The 22814-nt window shown below is 39.6% G+C and overlaps 1 protein-coding gene across 1 annotated transcript in view; it reads right to left on the bottom strand.

Moving 5' to 3' along the window:
* PLB1 (phospholipase B1) overlaps positions 1 to 22814 on the bottom strand; it is a 77834-nt gene that overhangs the window by 49430 nt on the left and 5590 nt on the right. The window contains exons 5-22 of the mRNA XM_058020692.1: positions 21638 to 21669; positions 20709 to 20752; positions 19675 to 19759; positions 19145 to 19196; positions 17918 to 18004; positions 17366 to 17428; positions 15995 to 16077; positions 15128 to 15137; positions 13555 to 13611; positions 12785 to 12889; positions 11263 to 11352; positions 7574 to 7636; positions 6690 to 6770; positions 5141 to 5207; positions 4395 to 4453; positions 3243 to 3316; positions 1699 to 1742; positions 748 to 856 (exon numbers count right to left, since the gene is read on the bottom strand). Coding sequence (XP_057876675.1) covers positions 748 to 856; positions 1699 to 1742; positions 3243 to 3316; positions 4395 to 4453; positions 5141 to 5207; positions 6690 to 6770; positions 7574 to 7636; positions 11263 to 11352; positions 12785 to 12889; positions 13555 to 13611; positions 15128 to 15137; positions 15995 to 16077; positions 17366 to 17428; positions 17918 to 18004; positions 19145 to 19196; positions 19675 to 19759; positions 20709 to 20752; positions 21638 to 21669 — 1205 coding nt within the window. The remainder of the gene's footprint in view (positions 1 to 747; positions 857 to 1698; positions 1743 to 3242; positions 3317 to 4394; positions 4454 to 5140; positions 5208 to 6689; positions 6771 to 7573; positions 7637 to 11262; positions 11353 to 12784; positions 12890 to 13554; positions 13612 to 15127; positions 15138 to 15994; positions 16078 to 17365; positions 17429 to 17917; positions 18005 to 19144; positions 19197 to 19674; positions 19760 to 20708; positions 20753 to 21637; positions 21670 to 22814) is intronic.

The raw sequence follows: 22814 nt of genomic DNA on the forward strand, positions 1-22814 counted from the left end.
AGTCCAGTTTTCATTGAATGGAATATATGATATAGCAAACAAAGGCTATGTTTTGAGACAGTGATGGAAAAAATAAAATAATTAGCATCCGACAGGCATTGGGCTACTTTGCAAATGCTGCATAGTTACTCTTTTACCACGTATACAGAAAATGCACTCTTCCCACCATCAGACAGATGCTATCAAAAGATATAGCTCTGAAGTGTCTGTGCTCATACCAATGTTATTATACAGCCTCAAGGCACCGAAGTAGGTCTTATAAGAACAGTTACCAGTGGGAAAAAAATAGGATATGAATTGCACTGAAGAGGTTGCATGGTGATCTCTAGTTAATTCCCAGCTCTGGCAGACCAGGAATTAAACAATCCACAACTTTCTCATTCTCTACACAAACTCTTGGTCCTGATGACAAGAGGGTTTGAATATACTTCCCATAAAGTGGAGATATCTTTTGTCTGACTCACAACAGGACAGCTTTCTGAGTAGTGCCTGTAAAATGCTGTGGCTTTCTTGGCTGAAAATGTCAGAGAAAGTATTGCTTTTGTTGCTAATTTATTTGCAGTGTTTCTAGTCCTTGTCAAAGTTCTCATCACATATCTTGGACTTCATGCTATTGTTAGGATTAAAAATATTTGCCTATTAGACTTACTGTGCTCCTGCCAAATTCCAGGATTTGGGCCATTTTAATCACAAGGAATTTTATAGAAAAAATCAAATTCCTATTAAAATTAAAAGTTTTCCTCTTACTCTGCATGAGCTCCGGCCACAGCTTGGTTTAATGCGGCATTTTTTGAATTCTGTGTTCCAGTGCCAATGGAATACCCTACCAAGGATGGGTTGAACTCACGGAGAATATCTGCAGAAAGAGACAGCACCCTGAAATATTGTTTTTTGCAGCAAGTAACAAATGAGGCAATAAAGGTTAGATTTTAGTAAAAGACCATTAAAAAGCTTTAGAAGATAGCTATTAAAAAAATTCAACATTTAAGTATTTAAGTATAATAAACATGGAGATTCATCACCATACAACCATTTCCCTGCCTTCAAGATTTCAGAATTTCATGAACTCAGATATCTCATGACCCAACAACCATCTTGGCTAGCAATGCTATTTTGCCTGGCAAGCAAGGCTGGGTAACCATATACTCAGGCAGAAGAACCTCATGTCATCATGCTCTAACTGCAGACAGGTTGGAATCAAATCCTTTAGCCTGATGGCCCCAGATGTATTAACCCCAAAGACCCCAGATTCCCTTCTAGATCTTAGGTTACAAACCAGCCTTACAAACACCTCAGATCTAAAATATCCTGACCTTTGAAAAGCATGTAAAATCTGATCTTGTAATGTGATTCTGCTCCTGCCTAAAACAACTTTCCCATATAGTCAAAATAGTTTCTTTAGGCTATGAGTGAAGACCTTTGATTCATCTGTGACCAAACACATTTTAGACAGAAGTATAACCAACAGAAGAATACTGAAACAACCAAAACCTAGGAATTACAAAACACATAGTTAAGTCATGCACAGCATATTACAGCCTGGCTGCTAAGCAACTTTTACTCAGCAGTGCACATTGAACACAAAGGGATTGCTTGTGTCACACTACAAATTTTAACCCTTTTCTCCTGTCTCCTTTTAGGTGTTTGAATAATAAACAGCACCACATACGTATCAAATTTACAGAAAAAGCCACTTACTTGGTAGTGTCGTAACTGTGCTTATGTTTTCATTTCCCCCAACACTGTTAGGAAGAAAGAAGAGGGGGAAAAAGAGTTGGTTAAGGTCCGGTGGGCTCGGCAAGGCAAGGGACACGGTAGGAGAGTGCCCCCTTTTGGGGTTACTGCACAGGTACAGAGTGTGCTGCTGGCTGTGCTGAGCCCACCGCGCCCTGGGTGCCCAGGGGGGCACCACATCAGAGCTCCACACTCGGCTCCAGCAGAACAGTCATACTAGAAGCCCTGAACAGCAGCTCTCCTTTCAGCTCTTTCACGTGTTTTGGCATATTTTTTAACCCAGTTGAAAGAAATGTGATTTTTTCAAGGCTGCCACCTTTGCTACAGTTGCGCCTATTAAAATGTTTATAGCCTCCATTTTTAGTTAACACATCTAACCAAAATAGAAAGTTCTAAAAGCATATATTTCAGAGTGATAAGTAAAATCAATACCTTTGCCTTCCCCCATTGCCTTCCCCCCACTCACATTTCACTCAACTGGAAGAATACTTCTAGACTGGTGAAATTCACCATTATGTCCACGTGCTCTTTATTCTCCTTCATGCTGAAAAAAATTACTTGTATACTTGTTGCAAAAAAAAAATCTCAATGGATTTTTATTAAAGATCAAAATATAAAATGTTTGACTTAGAACACCTCTATAGTGACCCTTTAATTGGGAACAGATTTGAAGTGCTTGAGGCCAAGCTGGATGGTGGCACCATGGTCTGGTGAAAAGTGGCACTGCCCATGGCATGGGGGTTGGAACCAGATGATCTTTAAGGTACCTTCCAACCCAAATCATCCTATGATTCTGTGAATGTGTTTGAACTTCTTCTAAAGTTGCAGCGATTGGTAAAAAATGATGAACAGAAGATCAGCCTGACAAGTTTGGTATTAAATGATACAGTTGCAGATTCACAAGTGAGCATGACTGCCTTTCTCCAGTCTTTTTGATGTGTCGAACAACATGCTGCATATGTAAAAGCCTGTATTGATCATAATTGATAAACTGTTCTCCATGATGTAAGCAGTACTGGGAAAGGATCAAGGAAAGAGATACTGCATATGAAACAACAGCAGAATTTTTTTTTTTTTGTTGACTACCAATTTTAAATAAGACAAATGGGTGATGTGGGCCACACTGGGCAAGAGCAGACAGGGCACAGAAAGAGCAGGGACAGAAATGCAGAATGAGCAAGTGTTGCAATGGCAATGGAGTTTAGAAGACCATGTTCCAGGGTCTCCTACAATCATGAGACTGAAAAAGAACTTAACAAGGACCCCATTTTTCAATGTACCCAGGTCTGTTCCAGCCATGCTAGATAACTCTCTAGATACCACTGGTACTCTAGATAACCACTAGTTGGAGTATTTTCTTTAACAAGAGTACAGCCATGTCCTGTCATGCAAAACGTGACATCAAATCCAGCTTCCACAAGCCTTCATTTGCTACAAAACCAACTATATTGATCAAAACTGGAGAAAATGGATTCTCTCCCACTGAGGAGAAGATTTCTGGGACTCACCTCCAAGACAGACCTCGGTACTGAGTCAGGACATCCAGAACATCATGGGGTCTGGATCCTGCCCCATTACCTGCCTGGAGGAAAAAGAGTTCACCTTCAGAAAATAAGCATTGCTACAGTAACTAGTTCTCTGAGTGATCCTACTGAGAGTAACTTAAAAGCATATTAATGAAGCAAGCTATGTCATCTTCCCAAAATAGAACAAATTCCTGTTCTCAAGAAGTTCAAGTCTTTTGACTAGGTAGGTATTTTAACTCCACTCCAGGGAATTACCCTCTTCTATCAACTTCATTATTAGATCAAGTGGGGGAAAATTACTTGAGAATGTTCAAAATACTAACATAATTCTAAATTTACACAAGGAATAAATATGACCGCAGTTGTTCTGAATTAATAATTTATTATAATGTTCCTCACATTAAAAAGTTGTACAGTGATTTTATGTCTTTCCCAGTTTCTCCAAGGAAACTGACTACAATGTGATAATCAGCACAGAACATGTAGGAAACATGAATTATTATATGAGCAGTAAAGTAGTCACCACTGATTGGAGAATCACAACCAGTCTAGGGGTAATGAGCTTACATAGTACAAGGAATAGTGTTAAAATAAAAAAAATCTCCAGGCAAGTTCCACTCAACACACCTGATGTTCTATTGCAATTTTAATCATATATTTTGTTAGTATGAATCACTATGGCTTTATAGGCTTTGGTATCATACACATATTGTTCATATTATATAGATATATAGATACACAGATATACACAATCAGATGCAGAACTTTTTCTTCCTCAAGCTGCTAACTAATAGCTTTCAGGGCCAATACTTTGGGAGCTGCCAAAAATCAAAAGAAATTGTAAAGAAAAACAAATGTTTCAAGTCCACTCCAGCAAAATAGTTTTGCTGCTACACAATCTAATCTTACATTTCTTCCTTGTGTGACACTCTTGTGGACTTCAAATGGGAACTTTGATAATCAGATCATGAATCTAATCTGAGTGCAATCAGCCAAGGTGGAGTATGGAAAAAAAATGTGAAAAACGCGTTGGGCTCAATAGGGCATGGTATGTATACCATTTCCCAGGTTCTGAAATCAGAAATTTCATTGCAAGTTCTTCGTTGCAATGACTATCTAGTGACCTTTACTTACTGTGAGTGAATCTCCCACAGCAGCAATCACTTGAATATCCGCTGGTTTCAAATTATGAACTAAAAACAAAAAGTAGTGTAAGGGAAAGAACAAAAGAAAACTACAAATTGTGTTGGTTATTAAAAGTTTTCCTCAGAATAAGCATAATAAATCATTGCGAAAAAATTTTAATACTCATAACAGCATCAGTTGAGAATGACAGAGACTGATAGGCATCAAACCACAAATTATTCTTGGTACCATAGCTGGGCAGTACCTACAGTGACAAAGGAGGCAGCAAGATTCCAGTCCTGCATTTGTTCTTCCTCAAATTTCTTTTAACTGGTGAAAATGACTGAAAAGCAGGCATAGCTCTGGTGGATATTTAGAACCATCACAGGTTCTGAGGAATGAAAAATCTACCCAAGGAACTCCACATGGGTTTTTGCACCTCATACTGCATTAACAAGAGCCTCCTACAGTATTTTCCCCCCTGGAAATGAAGGACCTGGCTGCCTCCTATCTTTTCCACTGTCACTTTGTTTGTACATGGAAGACGCAGCTGCATAAACTTTCATCACTCTTGAGGTAGTGAACTCACATCTTGCTATACAACCACTCACGTTGTTCCAAAAAGCTCTTAAAAACCACTGTCAAGAAAGTGCACTTCTGCAAAGAAAAGAGTTCCTCTCCTGAGTAAACCCAGTTCTGTTCTCCTTCTGTCATCAAATGAAGTAGCTCTATGACAAAAAGGCATAGTACTATACCTGAAACTGGAACCGTATCAGAGGGATCCCGGTCAGGACAGGGAATATTTGTTCCATAACTCCTCTCCTGCAAAGACAGGGCAAGACTTCACATCAGTCTCGTTCTACTCTGGTCATGGTAAACTATTTACATCTCAGAGCATTAGATTAATGGAATCCCCACACAGTTTGTATAAACTAGCCAGCTCAGCCTGCCCTCAGTCTGTGCCTTCCTTTTGAAGGCAGACACAAACTCAGCCTGCTCAGAAGTCGTGCAGCCTTATGAGTGCAGCACAACTCTTGCCTACTGGTGGGGCCAGTTCTTTTAGACTCTGAGCCATGTTGCTCTCAGCTATGCAACATTTGGTGCGCCCATACCCTGAACATCTTTTGCAAGAAAATGTTTGAACATCCCTGAAATATCTTAGCACAAAACCATAACTCTGTCAGCAGGCCATGAGCCTGCCTTCTGTGTGTGCAGTCCTGTGTGTGCAGCCAGAGCTTTGCCCTCCTGGCTCTTTTGGGTTGCAGCCTACTGACAGAAATACCCCCAAAGTCTACTGTTGCTGAAGGGCTGACCATCAATATACCAGGGCAAACCATCACACAAGACTCAAAGATGTGCTTTGGCTCCAAATCTCCCTGCAATATTCCTTAAGTAGGCTAACTTGCCTAAGGAAATTATACTTGTATGTCTTCTCCCATTTTTCTGGATTGGGTTTTTAATTTTTAATTTAAAGACCCAACAAAACAACCACAAATATAACATAGTATTGCTCCTTACGTCCTTAACACCTCCTACACTACAGCTATTTCCAAAAATCAGAGTGGTAGGTACCATTGCCTCATGGCAAGGTCTGTAGACCCCAAGTAACTGACAAAACAGATGGCACTATATAAAAATGTGAACAGAAATGCATCTTACAACTCCAGTTACGAACGGGCCATTTTGTCTAAATGGTCTAGGCATTGTGCTCTGAGGCATGAAAATGAACATTATCAACTCACTCTGTTCCTGCTTGGGAACACCAAGTTCTGCTCAAAATCAGAGTACTCTGACTTAAAAGACACAATCATGGGTCTTTTTCTCCACACATTTAATCTAAAACTATTTCACAAAAATAAAAAAAAATTTAAAAAACACCACAAAAAACCCATATTCTTCAGTTTTATCATGGCAATGAACAAGACTGAAGCAGACCCACACAGTGGTTGGATCTGATCTAATTTCTTCCATAGTAGGACTAAATAGCCCATTTTCACTATCTTCTTATCCCAGTGAAAATAACATTTTTATCCAGATGTTTAACATAGGCTCTTACCATTGAAAGCAAGACTCACTTTAGGCTAGCTGAACACACCTACCTTACCCACACTCTACAGAACACACCAAGGAGAGAATTTGCTATTAAACATCTGACTATTTAGTCAAGCACAGAAGTAAAGAGCTGGAGTTTTGCATTTAGTTTCCCCAGGCAGCATTGTTTGTTTAGGCTACAACACACTCTTACCCACCTGCCCCATTCCCTGGAATACACCCAGTCCATTGATGCAAACAGTCCTACTGTACCTGAAGTGTTTCTCTGCGGTTTGATGTCCTCAGGGAAGATGAGTAGTTACTATTTCTATATGTAAACAAGTATGGATTTTCCTGCAGAGTGAAGAGAGTATGTTTACAAAGCTAGTGGAAACAGATCAGCTGGTGTTAAAGTCTTCTGGCTACAATTTCCGAGAGAAAAAAAATCTTTACAGTATTAATTTCTGAATGAACATTGCATTAGTGAAGTAAACCAGGTTAGACTTGAAAGTTAAGCCCTGGTCTGAAGCCATGTCCTAGGTATGCTCTAGGCACAGCAGCACCTCCTGCCTTAAACCTAACATCAAACAAACCATAAAATTCTATGTCTTTGATATTTTAATTGCTGCTCAGAAGCTTTTGGATGCCAGTAATATTTTATCACTATCAAATTATTGAAGTCAGAGCTTAAACGCAAAAGCATACAAGAACCTGTTCTTTGAACATGAGATGCTCCAATCCTGACTACTGACAGCTCCAGGGACTAAATTAGTAAAACGTGGCAGCAGAGGCAAATCAGAGGAAAGCTAGATTATATAAAATATATGGATTCAATTTTATTGGTGGCACAAATTTGAATATTGATAATGCACAACATACCTGCAATTAATAAATTCAGATTAGCTATATATATTTTTGGACAAAAAAAACCTGAAAGAGATGATTTAACTAAATTTTGCCAACAGTTCTGTTTTTCAGAGTTTCATCTATAGAAAATAAAGACTTCATGTCACTGAACTTTAGGAACACTCAGTTTTTAACAGCGCAGCAACTTGAGAAAGCGCACATTCCCAAAAACTTCAGAAAACAACAGCACTTGAAAATCTGGAAATTCTGCAAAAAATAAATATCACAGAATAACAAGGAAGCCCTTTTACCTGAGATGGACACTGTACAATTTTTGTGGCACCATAAGGCTGCTTCTGTCCAACTGGCTGCATCTGGAAAGGGAGAGAACAGAGGAATTGTACACATGCTGTGTGTGGGAAGGAAGGGAGAGCAGCAGCAATGCAAAGGCTCTAGTGCCTGAAGTTTTCCTTCAGGAAATATATATATTTTAAAATTTCTTTTGCTTATGATAAATATTTATCTATGCATAATATACCACATGTATACTTACAAAAGCAAGGAACTGAAAACAAGTCTTTTCACGTGAGCAGCCTTCCCATCATGACTAAAACCTCCATCCAAACATTTTGGCTTTTGGGAATGCTGACTCTAAGTGTTGATTGTTTATCCTACCTTTCAGAACTGTTTCATTATCTACACTCTCACACATGGTAGGCAACACCAAAAGGTGCTTTCCTATTCCATACAGAGACTTAATAATGTTTATGTTTGTTGGCCTTCTTGAAACAAGATGGAGAGGAGTTTATTGTAAGGAAAAATTATGAAATTATTCAGAAAATAATGACAGCACAAAGGGACCAATACCAATAATAATCACTTCACCTGTTCAGGCAGCTTGCTGAGTGCTAATTAAATTGCAATCACACACAGAGGAATTGGCTGAGGGTTTAGATCCCTCAGTGCATGTCTGCTCAGCTTGGCACCAGCAGCTGCCAGGACCAGCAGCCTGCACAAGAAACAGGATGCAAGGGACTGGAAAATACAACAGCAGCAGGCTTGATGTCACCAATACAGTCTGTGCAGGAATGCTACATTCTATTTTGATTCTTCCATCAATAAAAATAATGAGAAAATTCAGAGAAATAGAGAAGAGGCTTACAGGGTTTATATTCTTTGAGAGAAACATTTGAAGAAACAGTCTGCTTTTTTGGGGGGACAGGGGCAGGCAGGGGGCAATAAAACTAATTTCCCCAAAACGTGCAAAATAATTTACATGTCAAAATAAAAAAAATGAAGCTCATAGAAAAGATACATTAGGATACTTTCCCCGTTCTCCTAGGAAGAAACAAAGTAGCTATTTAGTCCCATTCTTAAAAGAAAATACACTACCAACACAGAATCATCCCACAAAACATGGGATACATACAATACACTATTTCTTGACTAGAAATTAAGTTCAAACAGGTATTAGACACTTGCACGTGTAGGGAGTTGGGTGACAAGAACAAATTTCTCCAGAAGGCAGTAAGTTCCAGCTGGCTCAGGCACACTGCTCTCCCAGCAAACGCTGACAGCTCCCATGCAGCTCAGCTGCACGGTCCTGGTCAGGGAATGGGGCACCAGGGCTGTATTGTGGCCACCAACCCTCCCCTGAATTCTGGCACATCTGCCATGCAGGCACTCAGTGTGCGGGTCTGCTCTGGTACTCAGAAGGTTCTCACAAACCCCTGAACAGAGAACAGAGAGGCACGGGCAGCCTCCTGCAGTGCTGTTCACTTTTGGGCTCTTGCCTGGTTTACTTTCTCTTATGGCTGCAGGATAGGCTTGGGTTTTGTTTCCATAACACAAAAAAGTGCCAAAAGTCAAGAAGATCTTACTCTTATGAAGTTCTTCACATACATGAATGGAGCTTTGCCCTCAGATATATGTCCAGAGGTAAAACTGAATAATTTTGGCAATGCCTATGATCAGGCTCTCTGTGGTAAACATCAAAGCTGTCCAACTACACAGCCAACCTCTCTCAGCTTTTCCAATGTCATTTATCTGACTGTTCTCTAGTGTGCTCAGCGTATGAATTGCACTGGTCCGAGAGAGTTAGAACAGTTTTGGTCAAATATCCAGCCCTGCCTAGGACCAAGCCCTTAAAACATGATGGCTCAGCTTCTCCTCAGTAAGGCTGAAGTGCAGCCCTAAGGCCAATTGCCACTAGATTTTCAAGGTTTTGCCCTTTGGCCAACAAGCAGGTATTATTCCAGGAAAGAGGCTGGTACCAAGCCTCAAAACAAGGTCCTGACAGCCTGGCAGAAAGTAGAAGGCAAACCTCTGAATGCAGTTTCATTCTGCTATGTTTCCAGGTCCACAAGTCACGATTCTTTATTTTCTATCAGCTCCCAAGGGTGTGTTATGGGATTTTTAAAAACTTTTAAAGAAGTCAGCCTAAACTGTTGGCTAGATTTCCCAACAGAACCAGAGAGACCTTTATCAGGCAAGGACACCTGCTAGTGCTTTTTATGCTGAACACATCTTTCATATCTTCTTTTACATCATGGCAGAATACAGGCAGACAAGGCAATCACAGGCAGACAAAGAAGCAACCCTGAAAGGCTCCTTTCTGATGATTGCTACTGTACTCTGAAAAGTCCACTTAATCAAAGAGAAGTCAGGAAAAGAGATGGCAAAATAAGTTGAGGGAATTGTTACCACACAGTCTTCCTTCAAACCAGGGGCAAAATGTGACTTTGCTACATTTTGCTCCTCCTCCAGCTCAACTAGACTGTCCCCTCACTAGAGGAATCATCTCACACTGAGAAAAAACACTGAAATAAGGCAGAGCAGGTATTTGTCTCCCTTATGACATTGTTTTGGTTCTGGTGGTTCCACAGCATGCTCAGTGCCCAAGTCTGGGTAACTGGCCCTGATGCAGCCAGCCTTAAAAGCACAGCTTCGTTTTGCTTGTGGTTTTTCATCTCTGCTATTTTCACAAAATGCTCCTGGGCAATCAGAGTGACAAGAATGGAGTAACATGCCACAGAATGGCTTGCTAAAGGACAGAGCAGAGGAGGACAAAGTCTGTGCAGAAAAGGATTAGAGACAGAAAAATGAAACAGAGGGCATCTATTTTATGATGGAAGAACTGAGGTAGGAACTGTGGCGTCATCACAAGGAATATCACAGATAACAGCAAAGGAGATAAACAGACCCAGCATGGCTGTTCCAAGGTTCCCACTGCAATACGTTATCAACTTTTGACTCCCTGGCTCCTACTGACTTTAACTAAAAGATAACATATTTTATCAAAAGTGACTGTACTATTCTTGTAGATACATCATCTGATGATCATAGAAGCCTCTAATAGAAGCCTCTTCCTGCAAATTCTGCTTCTTTAAATGATTTGGGCTACAACAGCATTATTACTGCTTGAAGTAGCATAAAAGAAAACAGCTGGATAGGACATCCAACTCTAGAGGACATAACAAGAGCTCCTCAAGGTTGTCTATCACCTTTTCCCTATGAGCAACAGCAGCACAAAGATGATGGTGAAGGAGGAGACAGCAGTATAAGACTCATCAGTACAGCATAGTGGGGGATGCAGGATAGAGGATAGTAGACAGGAGTATAATTGCTATAATCTCAGGTTAGGACAAACCTCAGTCATCCTGTGCTGTGCTGTCAAAGTAGTAAGATTAGAAAAACCAAGATCTGTCACAGCTCATTTAGTCCATGAGGCTCCCCAAAGGGCGACTTTGAAAATCTTGCTAAAAAGTTCTTAGTAGAAAGTAGCAGCAGAGTGAGATTTGTCTTGGAAGTGTAGGGCATTTAGCATTCTTCAAGAGCTGCCTCCTTGCACAGCTGAGGATAGCAGTCATGGGATTATTTTTGTAATATTTTAATTCTTCCTTCCCCTGCCTCTTTGCTACTCAAAGCCTGGCTCATGCAGGGTTGCTACTAGTCATCCAGACCAAGTTCAGCAAGAAACAGTCTCTGTAGTACTGCTTACCATGTTGTTCCAGAGACCCACAGCCATGAAAATGCAATCTTCCAGAATTTCCACTTGTGTCTTTGATGTGGTAATCAAATCATCCTTGCCCTGAAAGAGAAAGTACCTTGAGCATCATAAAATAATCAAGGGTATGGAAAGATTAGTTATTCAGTGACAGAAGTCCTCAATCCATAAAACAATATTCATATCCACAACGAAATCAATCTTTGGTACTCTCATGAAGCACTGGCCACTGATCCCAGTTACTACTGGTGTGGCAAGATAGAAAGATGCTGGTTTTGTAAATGATCGTTGCACATCAACAGGACAAGAAGAGCAAAGCAACAACACAACATGATCACAATAGTGACACACAGTAGAGCAGGAAGACATAGATGTGAAGACATGAATCATTTAGCATAAACAACTCTTCTAGTTTATACATGCCTTTAAAGATTAGAAACATGCAGAATTTGTCTTAAGTGGGCATGCTGAACTTGAAATGAAATGTAACTACTGGAAGAGTTTGGAAGGTTACACATGGTGGCCTGCAGGCACACCACAAATCAGAAGAAACAAAGACTCTACCTATGACACATGATGGTATTTAAAGAAATAATAGAGCAAGCTACTGACAGAAAAACTAATGGCATGAAAGTTAGAAGTCTGCTATTTGCATAAGGACCAGCCATCTACAAAAAAAGTCTGGTAAAAGATGACTCCAGTAGCAACAAGAAGATTTTGCAAGACAGAAAATCCATTTTTTTTCCTGGAAGAAGAATTTCTTCTCCCAATTCACTTTGTTCTGATACTGATCTGAGACAAGCAATGGAATTACCTCAAATTCGTGAAGCTATTATGATGATGCTCAAAAACCCAGACCATGAGTCATTATCAACCTATTTTACAAAAAACCACCTAATGTGATGGATTTTGATACCACACTCCAAGTGAGCCATTCTCCAGAAAGTAATATTCTCCCTCTTCATTGCCAGATCTTAGACAACCTTGACCTTTCAACTTCCCTTTAAGGACCACTTATAACAAAACCATGCCTGACATCCTAGGCAATCCCATCTTCATTCCCTACTGCCTACACCTGAAAAAAGTCTGAGTTCCCAGACTCATTGCAGGGAAATAACTGTACTTGCCAACATAGTTTACAAACCTTTCTAAATACATCACATTATCTACATTTTTTGCCTTTGTTGTCAAACACCTGAGCATAAACAGGGATGAATATGATGGTAACTACAAAGATATGGAAAAATTAGCAGCACTGACAGCTTCAGACCCTTGCAGCTTTTGGTGTAAAGCTGCCAAAGCTTGATTTATCCTGAAGCATAACATTCAAAAACACAGGATCTATGACTGGTGCTGTTTAAATCAAGTTTGAATCAGACACAGAAGTCCTGAGAGTAGGAGCTATTTCTTCCTGTGCCTGACTACCCTTATCTTCCAGAATTACACAGCCTAGGACAGGAAAGCCTGCTGAATATTGCACTCATTCAGAAAGATGGAGCAGCTCGAGTTTACTCACCAGTCTGAGCAGCAGATTTCTTCCTTGGAGAGGAGGCTGAAGAACAACAGCGAAGTCTTCCTTTTGATCAAACCTCTCAGATTCCAATAGTTTTTCCACAGCATCCTAAATAGACAACCATTTAATGAGATAAGTATAATTGGGTAGAGAGTGTAATGTATGTGTGATTCATCAGGGCTTAAAGTACATTTAAATTATCCCCATCCCTAATAAACTACAGAAATAAAATTGTGTAATCCAGAACAAACACAGTAATTTAATGAAATCTTGTTACACAACGACTGGAAAATCCTTGTAGCTATAAGAAAAATGGATTACTATCATTTTCTTTGAAAGGGCAGCAAGCTTAGCAAGGCAATGAAGTGTCATGTTTGTTTCCATCTTAGCATCTTTAAAAGAAACTATTTCTTTTAAAATAAAATAAATTTTCTGTTAAGACAAAGACAGCACAACTGTCTTTGTCTTAACAGAAAATTTATTTTCTTTTAAATGATGTGGCATTTTACTGGACAAGGTGGATCATTTCTCTGATGTGGTATGAAAAATCCTAGGTTGCCAAAAGTTATGTAGACATTTAAAACTTAAAGAGATACTAAGATAGAACTTATTGCCAATATTCCTGAGGTAAGAAATGGGATTGGGAATGCTATGGAAATGTGATAGAAAGGCTCACTGCTATTCCTCCCTTATCTCCTTGCTTCAGGCCAATCTGGCAAATGAATAGATATGTCTAGCAATATGAGAGCCAAAAAACACAGAAGATGCCATACCTGATAGGACCACCTCAGTATGTTATCATGTAATGTGGAGTGTTCAACATAATTGCACTGATTCCTGCAGAAAATAATTAAAAACATGAAAGACATTATGAACTTTTGATAAACAAGGTGGATATCATGAATTCTTTTAAGCCATTTACAAGCACATACTAAAGAGTAAATTGTTTTATTTCTAGAAAAGGCTACATGGAACACGCTAATTTTTGATATAAACATACAATATATTCCCATATCCAGAGCTTTGTATCTCTTTTTGATTTGAAAGCCTAGTCAGTTGACAAGAATGCCAGACTTAGATTAGCACAGGATCTCACAAGCTAGCAACATGCTCAAGCTTAAAATAACAGTTGCACTGGTTTTCAAACATTTTCCTCCCTGCAGTCACACAGGAAAATTGAACAAACTCAAAATACTTCCACAGGAACTTTTTCTTTAGTATTTGACTTGAAGACCTGCACCTAGAAATGGGGATGGAAGCTGCAGAAGGTTATACATGCTAAAGGATGATTGGCACTGTCAGATTTCTGATCTGCAAGGTGAGATGTGTATACTGCGCATTTTGAAGCTAGCTGGAGAATTCTGAGAGTTCCTCAAGGTGTAGATGGGAACAATATAAGATACACATAAGATTAGTGAGATTCCAGCAAAATACGTTCCCTTGAAATTTCCTGGAAGGACTGGAATCTGAAAAAGTTTCTGGGGGTTTGCAGATATAAGCAATAAGTGTGTATCAGATCCTTTTCACAGAGCTCTAGGTAAACCCATAAAATGAGAGTTTTCTGATAAAATGCTATTATCACCGCTGGTGAGTGAAAGAAATGTGAATTCAGGACCAGAATATTACCCAAGTCTAACAGAAGAACCTCATAAAATACATGAAGAGAGTTACATGTCTAAAAATAGAGTTCATGCATTACTTTGAGTGCAGATGCTTCTAGTTAGTAAGAAATTAGTAAAGGAGAGAACTTTAAACCCCATTATCTCCCAAACTTCAGTGCCTAAAGTTAAGGCATGGGACTGAAAGTGTCAACCACTACTATCCTCTTTGACTGTTGAAATTTCCCATTTTGGTATGGATTTGTATTTTTCTCTCAAAGCACAGTTCATAATGAAAACTTAGTAACCAAGTGCTGGAGATCCTTATCTGGGATAGGAACTGGGACTGAGGTCTTCTAACAAACTAGTGGGAACTGTGTTTATCAACCAGATAAACACAGCTACGAGAGCATGCTGACAGTAAGAAAGCAAATTGCCTTAAGTACAAAAGGAAATATAATAATTCCTGAGAGGAAAAAAAATAGATTCATTTCATTTTATTTTTAAGGCCTTCAATACATGGCAAGGCCCATGTTCCTAAACACATCTTTTCCACCTTTCCCACATTTTAGCCCTTCATGTTTGTGCAGGAGAAATAAGCTAGAGTGCCTCTTGCAGCCACTTTTGACAAAGAAAGCCTCTCTTCTCCTTGTATTTATTAAGTACATGGTTACATAGCAGCCAGGCCTCTTCCCCCGTTCCATCAGAACATCTGTAAGGTTGTATATTTGCAAAGCTTGTGAAACACTTCAGGATGACTATGTTAGTACATTTGCTGTCCCATGCCACAAGCACAGGGAAAAAAATTACTGTGGAGTAAGACAAAGTGTAATCTCACCAGCTGTAAACTACTCTGTCATAGCTGCTCATGTGCACACTCCTACTCCATACTAAATCGGGACACAAACTACTCGTGCTTTTGTTACAAAGTACTGAGCAAGACAGAGAAATAGATGCAGTTACCATAAGGAACTGACAACTTGGATGTTCTCTACCCTAGCATACCCTAAGCCCAAGCAGAATCTTTCCAATAGCCTAATAATGTCCTTTAAAATCTGTTGCTCATTTTGTGAACATTGATATGTAGAAATATAAACTTTTGAAGCACCTACAGATCTTCTGACTTGAGAGTTGCAGAACAGAAGTATCACTGAATAAAAAACTGGGGGTAGCTAGATGATGCAGTTTTGTGACCATAATCTCAGTGCTGGATCTGGCTGGGATGGAGTTAACTTTCTTCAAAACAGCCCATATGGTGCTGCGTTTTGGATTTGTGGCTAAAGCTGTTGATAACAAATCAGTGCTTTGGCTCTTGGTGAATAGTGCTTGTACAGTGTCGAGGCTTTCTCTTTTTTCCTTAACTCTGACCCAATATTTAAATATGCAGTCCAATTTGATAGGTTTAAAAGCACTAGCTTCCTAATAAAAATATATCTTTCAGGGAGAGCGTATCAGAAACAAAGTGAAGACTTAAAATCTTTCACATACTCTTGTATTAAGGGCAGAACAACAGTTCAGCAGATTGTATCTCACTCATAAAGTCAGTGCATATATGTAGGTATTTGTTGAACACCAGCAGGAGGACACAGTGAAAAAAGTTAAAGAAACCTGTTACCTGGCATTACTGTAATCTTGGCATGCAAGAGAGGCAGTTGTGAGTTCAGTGGAATCCACTAGATTTACGAAGGCCTTGGGAACCTGCAGTAATAAAGTAGAAATTATTCACGCCAGATTTGCAATTAAAGATCAGCAAGCAGCAATTATAGTAAATTATATCTACAACTTCATGTGTATTACTTCTGGCCTAGGATTCTGCCTACATAAAATCAATTTCCAAAGTCTTTGCCAATTCTGTCCTGAACCCTGATCCTATGCTTGCTATCTAGGATCATCATTTATGAAGTACTTGTGACCATGCTTTCTTGACTGAGACACAGCAATTCATTTTACATAACCAAAATGGCCACCAGCCAACTAAACTGAACTCAAATGAACTTGGGACTACCATTTTTGTGGCAACATAGCAATGCAAAACTGAGGATGAAATATCCTGCATAACAGCACAAGCACTCATGCAACACACCACACTTCTCCCCTGTGCAGAAAGCAGCTTTTCATTTACATAATGATATTTCACTTTCACAAGTGTACATAAACAGATTCTGGAAATAATAGTAGAGAAAATCTGAAGAAAATGTGTGGGTGGAATTTCCCCCATGCACAACATTTGTCAAAGTCAGCTGGAGAAAAATGAGTGGTTGTGGTCTGATGCAACCAGACTGTAGCAGGTTTAGAATATGCTGTAGGCCTTCAATGCAGCAAAACAAAATTAATGGAAGATGCTATTGAAATAATTCAGTTAAACAGTTTATAGTCTGCTTTAGTAGAAATCTATCCTCATCTAGTCTACTATCATTAGTAGACCAAGACACAGTGCAGAATGCTTCCCAGAAACCATCTTAGGTAAGCAGATAATTCTTAGCTCAGCCAGCTAGAAGACCTTTAGAAAGGCTGAGATTCTTAAATAAGCATAAAGTAGGAAGAAAGGTCTATCATATGCATTTTAATGGATGTTTTCCCTGGTCTATAAAAGTCATCACCAGGGAATTAGCAGCCTAGGTGTTCCACATCAGTAATTAGATACCAGTTACTTTGACCAACAGCCCTGTTAAACATAACTTTCAGACCTAGATGGATGTACTCCAATTTTCACAGAAATCATTTTAAAAATACCCCAAGATTGAGTGGTACATTAGCTTGTGTTGCAAAACAGAGCAGTTACCCATCCATCCTTTCTGTTAGTATGCGTCAGCTTTTTAAAAAAGGGAGTAAAACACTTAGTGAAAACAAACAGAGCCAGTGGGTTGATGTTAATGAGACTGGTGTTCTAAGTCATATGAAGAGTGATACAAGCTCTAGTCTAGTAGGGGAGACTGGAAAAATACACAAAGGACTCAGCTATTCAGGGTTGATGAATACATCTTACCTTCTCATACAAAAAATCCAAGACCTCTGTAAGTTTTTCCAGGTTTTCTGATATGCAGTTCTTCTGTAAATGAGATTAGAAAGGCCATCAAAATTAGTACAAAAAAGTTACTCATTTCCTAAAAGTCACAAACTCTGTGTATTGAGCTGTGTACTGAAGGGTTATTAAGAATCACTCTATTCTAAATTCAGCCTTAGCCAGCAACAAGTAAATAACATGGGAACAAGTCTTGTAATTTAACTGCCTATAAATAGAGAACTTGACATATAGTAAAAAAAAAAAAAAGACAGGTATAGGGAAGAAAAGTATCTTTATACTTGAAGGTGGAAAACAACTGTTCTACTTAGACATCTCAGGCTAGGGATGGCAAATTAAGTACAGATGTTTATAAATATAAAACACATTGTGTGCCAGGAGCTTACATCATTGGATCAAGGCATCCCAATATCCCAGACCTAATTACTCCTTTGGTTCCCTGTGGCAGAGAGCAGAGTATGGGAAAGTGTCTTAACTACCTGCCTTGACTGCTAAACCATCCCACAAAGAACTTACCAGTTGTGTGGAAGCATAGGAGGAACAGGAGGTTTCAGCACTAAAAAACACTGTGATCAGCTTCCAGTCATTTTGGAAGTCCATCATCTGGGAGAAAAAAATAAAGGAATCTGATGACAGGTGATCGATTTGCTATTTTCCTCTCTCACACACAATTTGCTGTGGGTTCAAAACCAGCAAGACCAAGCAGTAGTCCATGGCCCAATCCTGGCCATCTTGGTCCCTTCCATTTGACAAACCACCCAGCTTTTCCTCAGAAGACACAGCAAATGGATGGTTAGGCATCAAGTGCTGCAATTAATGTTGAACACAAAGCTCAAGATAGAGCCTGAAATTGCTGCTGCCGTGGGAGACTCTGCTGGAAAAGATGGGCATGGACAGCTTAGCACAGAACTTGATATTGTCTCTTTCCATCATTGCTGCAGCTTGCCAACAGGATTACTGTATATGAACTGCTGAGAAGAGGTCACACTAGTGGGACAAAGACTGGAATAAAAAATCTGAGAGCTACAGCCCTGTTCAGCTGTGCTGTGTTTATTAGGCAATGCTGTACAATCCTGAAGAGCCTTGGTTAGAACCACACAGTTCCACAAACATACATGCAAAATTCCTGTAGAGAAAAAAGGCAACAGCAGAATTGTCTTGGCAATTACATTTTCCCATTATTTCAAGACTATTTTATGAAATAACATCATGGTTAAGAATAAAGGAGAAATGAATGCTTAAAGTTCCAGGACGGGACCTAAAAAGCACTCAGCCATAAGTGATAATTCAAGCTCTCACCAGCATCTCCAAAGCATATTTAGGTCTTTATTGGCCTTTTTGAATATATGTTCCTAAAAGACCAAAAAGGAACTGAAGAAACAAATAATGAGAATTATTATTTTGGGTTGACTTCTCAGAAACACTGGCACAGTTACAGACTGTAGTTAGCAGAACACTCACATCTTTAGCCAACAGAAAGCAAATATACTGGCTTCCCTACCAAGCTCTTCAGTTGCTTTGACAAAAGTAAAAAAGGTGGGATACTTCCAGAACAAAACTCTGCACTTGAAAAGCACAGAATTTATTCTCATTTACAACAGAAATACTGAAGCCCGTTAACCTCAAGAAATGGCATTTTCTGTTTCAAAAGTTTTTTTAGTGCTGTTTAAGTATTAAGCCACTTTTGTACCTTTTTCTGCTTCAACACCACACTTTCTGAATTATTCTGTGCTTTAAACAAACCTGATCCACTTTCATGAGCTCCACTATTTCTTCAGCTTGATGCAGGAGGTCTCTGAAAAGAAGAAAGGAAGAGAAAAATTAGGAAGGCATCAGTGATGTTAAAGCTTTGGCTGATTTTTACCATTGAATCAAAAAACTTTTGTGGGTTCAGGCTGGATTAATCTTTTCTCTCCTAAATGTGTTTAGATTAGACAACTGACTGTGCTACCCAGAGAGGTTTGGGTAATTAGTTCATATTCAGCTACCTGACTTTCAGACATGTGCACTTAGATAAAAAGAGCAGCTTAGTAGGCACACATCAACTTCTATTTGAGCCAAAAACTTGTTTTGCAGCTATAAAAGAGACCTGATGTTAACTCAGGTGATACAGACCCCAAAGCAGGGCTTTGATTCTCCTGATTCTGATGGGTGCCAATTGAGCCACAATGACAGCCTCTGCCAATACTAAGTGCAGTGAAGTGCTCCAGCATCAAAGATTTCCATCCTTCCCCTGTACACCAACTGCCCAGCCAAAAGCCCCTCAGACTCACCTGGCTTGACTGTCTGGCATCTCTCCAGCTGTGCCAGGTGGAGGGGACACATGTAGGACCGAGGGGTTGAAGGTGCTAATGAGAGCTGAATGACACACCCAGGTTAGGAGATTTCTGCAGCCAACAGACTGCTACTCTGCTGATTCATTACACACAGCTGAACTAAAACAGCACCAAAACCTGTAAAGTCTGAGGATCTCTTGGCAAGCATGAGAGCTATGCCCAAGCCCCTCTGCAACTGTTTTTCTTGGTTCTGTTCCTCACCTTGTTAAGTGAAGGCTTGATGTCTGAGTTTGCCTCCAGACTCAGCTCAAAAGCCTCTGTCCCCATCTCATGTCAGCCACAAGTATTGTAGGTGGGCTTAAATAGAGGCAGCTGTAGAAAGGAAGCTATGGGAAAGGCTATGCGGGGAGACTCATAAAACACCAATGAGTTGCCATGTTTTAAACCCCTTTTACGGGGAAATAGATGTCACACCAAGGGCTTAAGGAGGGCAGGACCCTGGAGCTATGTATTACACAGCATATTTCAGTGGGCATGAAACTTTTACTTGCAATACCCTGTAAGCAAGTAAAGGCTGCCTTCAGAGACAGCCAGTAGGCAACAAATTCCCAGATGTGGTACATCTATGGCAGTCCCAGTATAAATTCTAAGCATATGGCAGTTCTGGGCAGGCAAACCCACACAAGATTTCACTGGGCCAGCACAGGCCACAAGCACACACCAGCAGAGACTGTGTAGTAGGTAGAAACAAGAGGCCAAAACCCCCTGTTGGGCATTTAAGAATCTTGCAGCAGTCTGTCACACTCCTTCTTCACTGCTGTTTGTCTACCCAGACAGTCTCTTTAAAGCCATCATGGACAACCCAAGCTGGCTGAACTCATGTCCCCAGGTGCACCACTCCTCAGGCTTCCCTTACACCCCTGCAGGGTGCCTGTGCTGCACCTGCTCTGCAGCCCAGCAGAGCCCTGGAGCTCCTGCCAGCAAGCTGTTAAATTAATTTGCTGAAGTTTTAGTGTGACAGCAAGACGCACCTGCTAAAGTTGCCACGCTTAGTTCAAGGAAGTTCTTTCCTGTGCTATAGAAAGGGAAGAGAAAACAGGAAGTTCCTGTTATTCCATTTCTCAAAGCAAAATTATATTACAGCACAGCCTCAATTTCTTATTAGTTATGCTGCATCTCAGAGTGAAATTCGTGGCAGCTGTTGCAAGTAAGAATGGGGCCTTTCTTTCCCAAAACTATCGTGTCATCAGCTACTGCTGAGTAAGAACATAGTCTCAGATCTCAATTTTTTGTGTCTCTTTACCCTCTGCATGTTGCAGTACTTGTCTTGCTTATACATAGATATAAGTGATGCAGGGGCCTCTGTGTATACTCACATACAAGTGGACACAGATGTTTTTAAGAAAACTTAGTCTTTAAAGTTTATCTGTATAGTGCTAAATCCTCATCTGGAAGGCTGTGACTCAAAAGATCTGCACAGACCTGCAGCTACAAGGTTTAGCCATATGTTCACTCATTGATTTGGATCTGCTAAAGGGGCATGGGAGAAGGAAATGGCATAAAGGTTATCCATGAAGCGCTGGGAATCAGCCAAGCAGATTGAGTATCAGTAGTCCAGGGTATCTGGACTACTGAGTTCTTTCTTAGCTCTGATAAATCCCTGCTTTCTAATCTTTAACTAGTGCATTATTATATTTACTGCCTAGGATTTATCACACAGCAATGATTCTTAATCAAGGGTATTGCAACCCTAAGGTAATTTTATAGCCTGCATAAGTACAAAAAATTTGTTACCAAAGGACAGGGAAAGTTTCAATGTCCCAAAATCGTTTCTATTTTACATAGGCTTTTTTCCTCCTCTCTATAAAACAATAAAAAATTGCTTGGGCCTAACCCCTGCACTGTGATGCTAGAGAGATAAGGGTAATGAAACTTATAAAAGCTAAGTATTAATTCTTACCTTTGGAGTAAATCCTCACCAGATCCTGGTGTCTGTGAACAAAGAAGCAATAAGAACAAAATTAATTAAAGTGTAAACTAGACCTAGATATGCTGTTCCCCTACCTGTTAGAGATAACATTGTTTTCTACATACTTTTCTCCGTTGTGTTGTAATCACTCAAAGCTTTAGATTATTTTCCAAAACTTCCCTATTACAATGCATTTTCATGATCTGGTAATCCTTTCTTAGTTACTGCTTTCATTAATGATTCTTTTACATATGGCTTAAAACAGAATTTGTTTCATGAAATCAAATTCCATAAAACAAAATGCTATTCTAGACCAAATTTCTCTGGATCTGTTCCTACTCCTTTTCAACAAAGGACATGACCTGAAGTCATTTAGATAATTTACATAGATGGCACTCAGCAGAAGAGTGTCTGTTAAAAAGAAACTACATCAATAGAGGAACTTCACTGATTTCAGAGAGTTAATTGAGGAAACAGTGATAGAGATGTTTGCTCTAGGAAAGCAAACATTCCCTAGAAGAAGATTATTTACATGTTTTTCTATGACACCCCCACAAGCAACAAGGACACCAGCACAAAGACGACTTGTTCCAAAGGGCCATGCATGTGATATGGGTGAAGCACCCTTGCATTCAGGACAACAAATTTTTTTCAAAAGAGAGAGGTACTCACAAGGAGTCCAGAAGTGCTGATTTTGTAAAGGAAAAGTATGATATAGTTATGGATAACATCTCAAATTTGATTTCTGTTTTGTAATGAGGGAGACTCTCCCCCATTTCTCACAGTCACAGCCTCCCCAGTGGCTATCAATTTTTACTCTACAGTCATTTCTACACTTCCTCAAAGCTTGAGAATTGTGGTTAAATTCTTTTAATTGGGCCTCAAATCAGTTTCAGAGATTCACTTCCAACTATTAAGACAAATGAAGATCATCCAAATCTAACTATATTATTACAGGCAGGAGAACTTTAACCACTGATCTATACAACTGAAACGTATCTTTGTGATCCTTGGAGATTTTCTGCCTTGTAGGTAGGAAACCAGTTTCCACAGAATACACTTCATGAGGTGGAAAATCTACTGCATTTCTCAACAATTTATATTTGTTCCAGTTTGAATTTTCCCAGCATCTTCTTCCAGTTATTCAATCTGTTATGCTCATTGTTAG

This window comes from Melospiza georgiana, chromosome 3, assembly GCF_028018845.1.
Source record: "Melospiza georgiana isolate bMelGeo1 chromosome 3, bMelGeo1.pri, whole genome shotgun sequence".
NCBI lineage: Eukaryota > Metazoa > Chordata > Aves > Passeriformes > Passerellidae > Melospiza > Melospiza georgiana.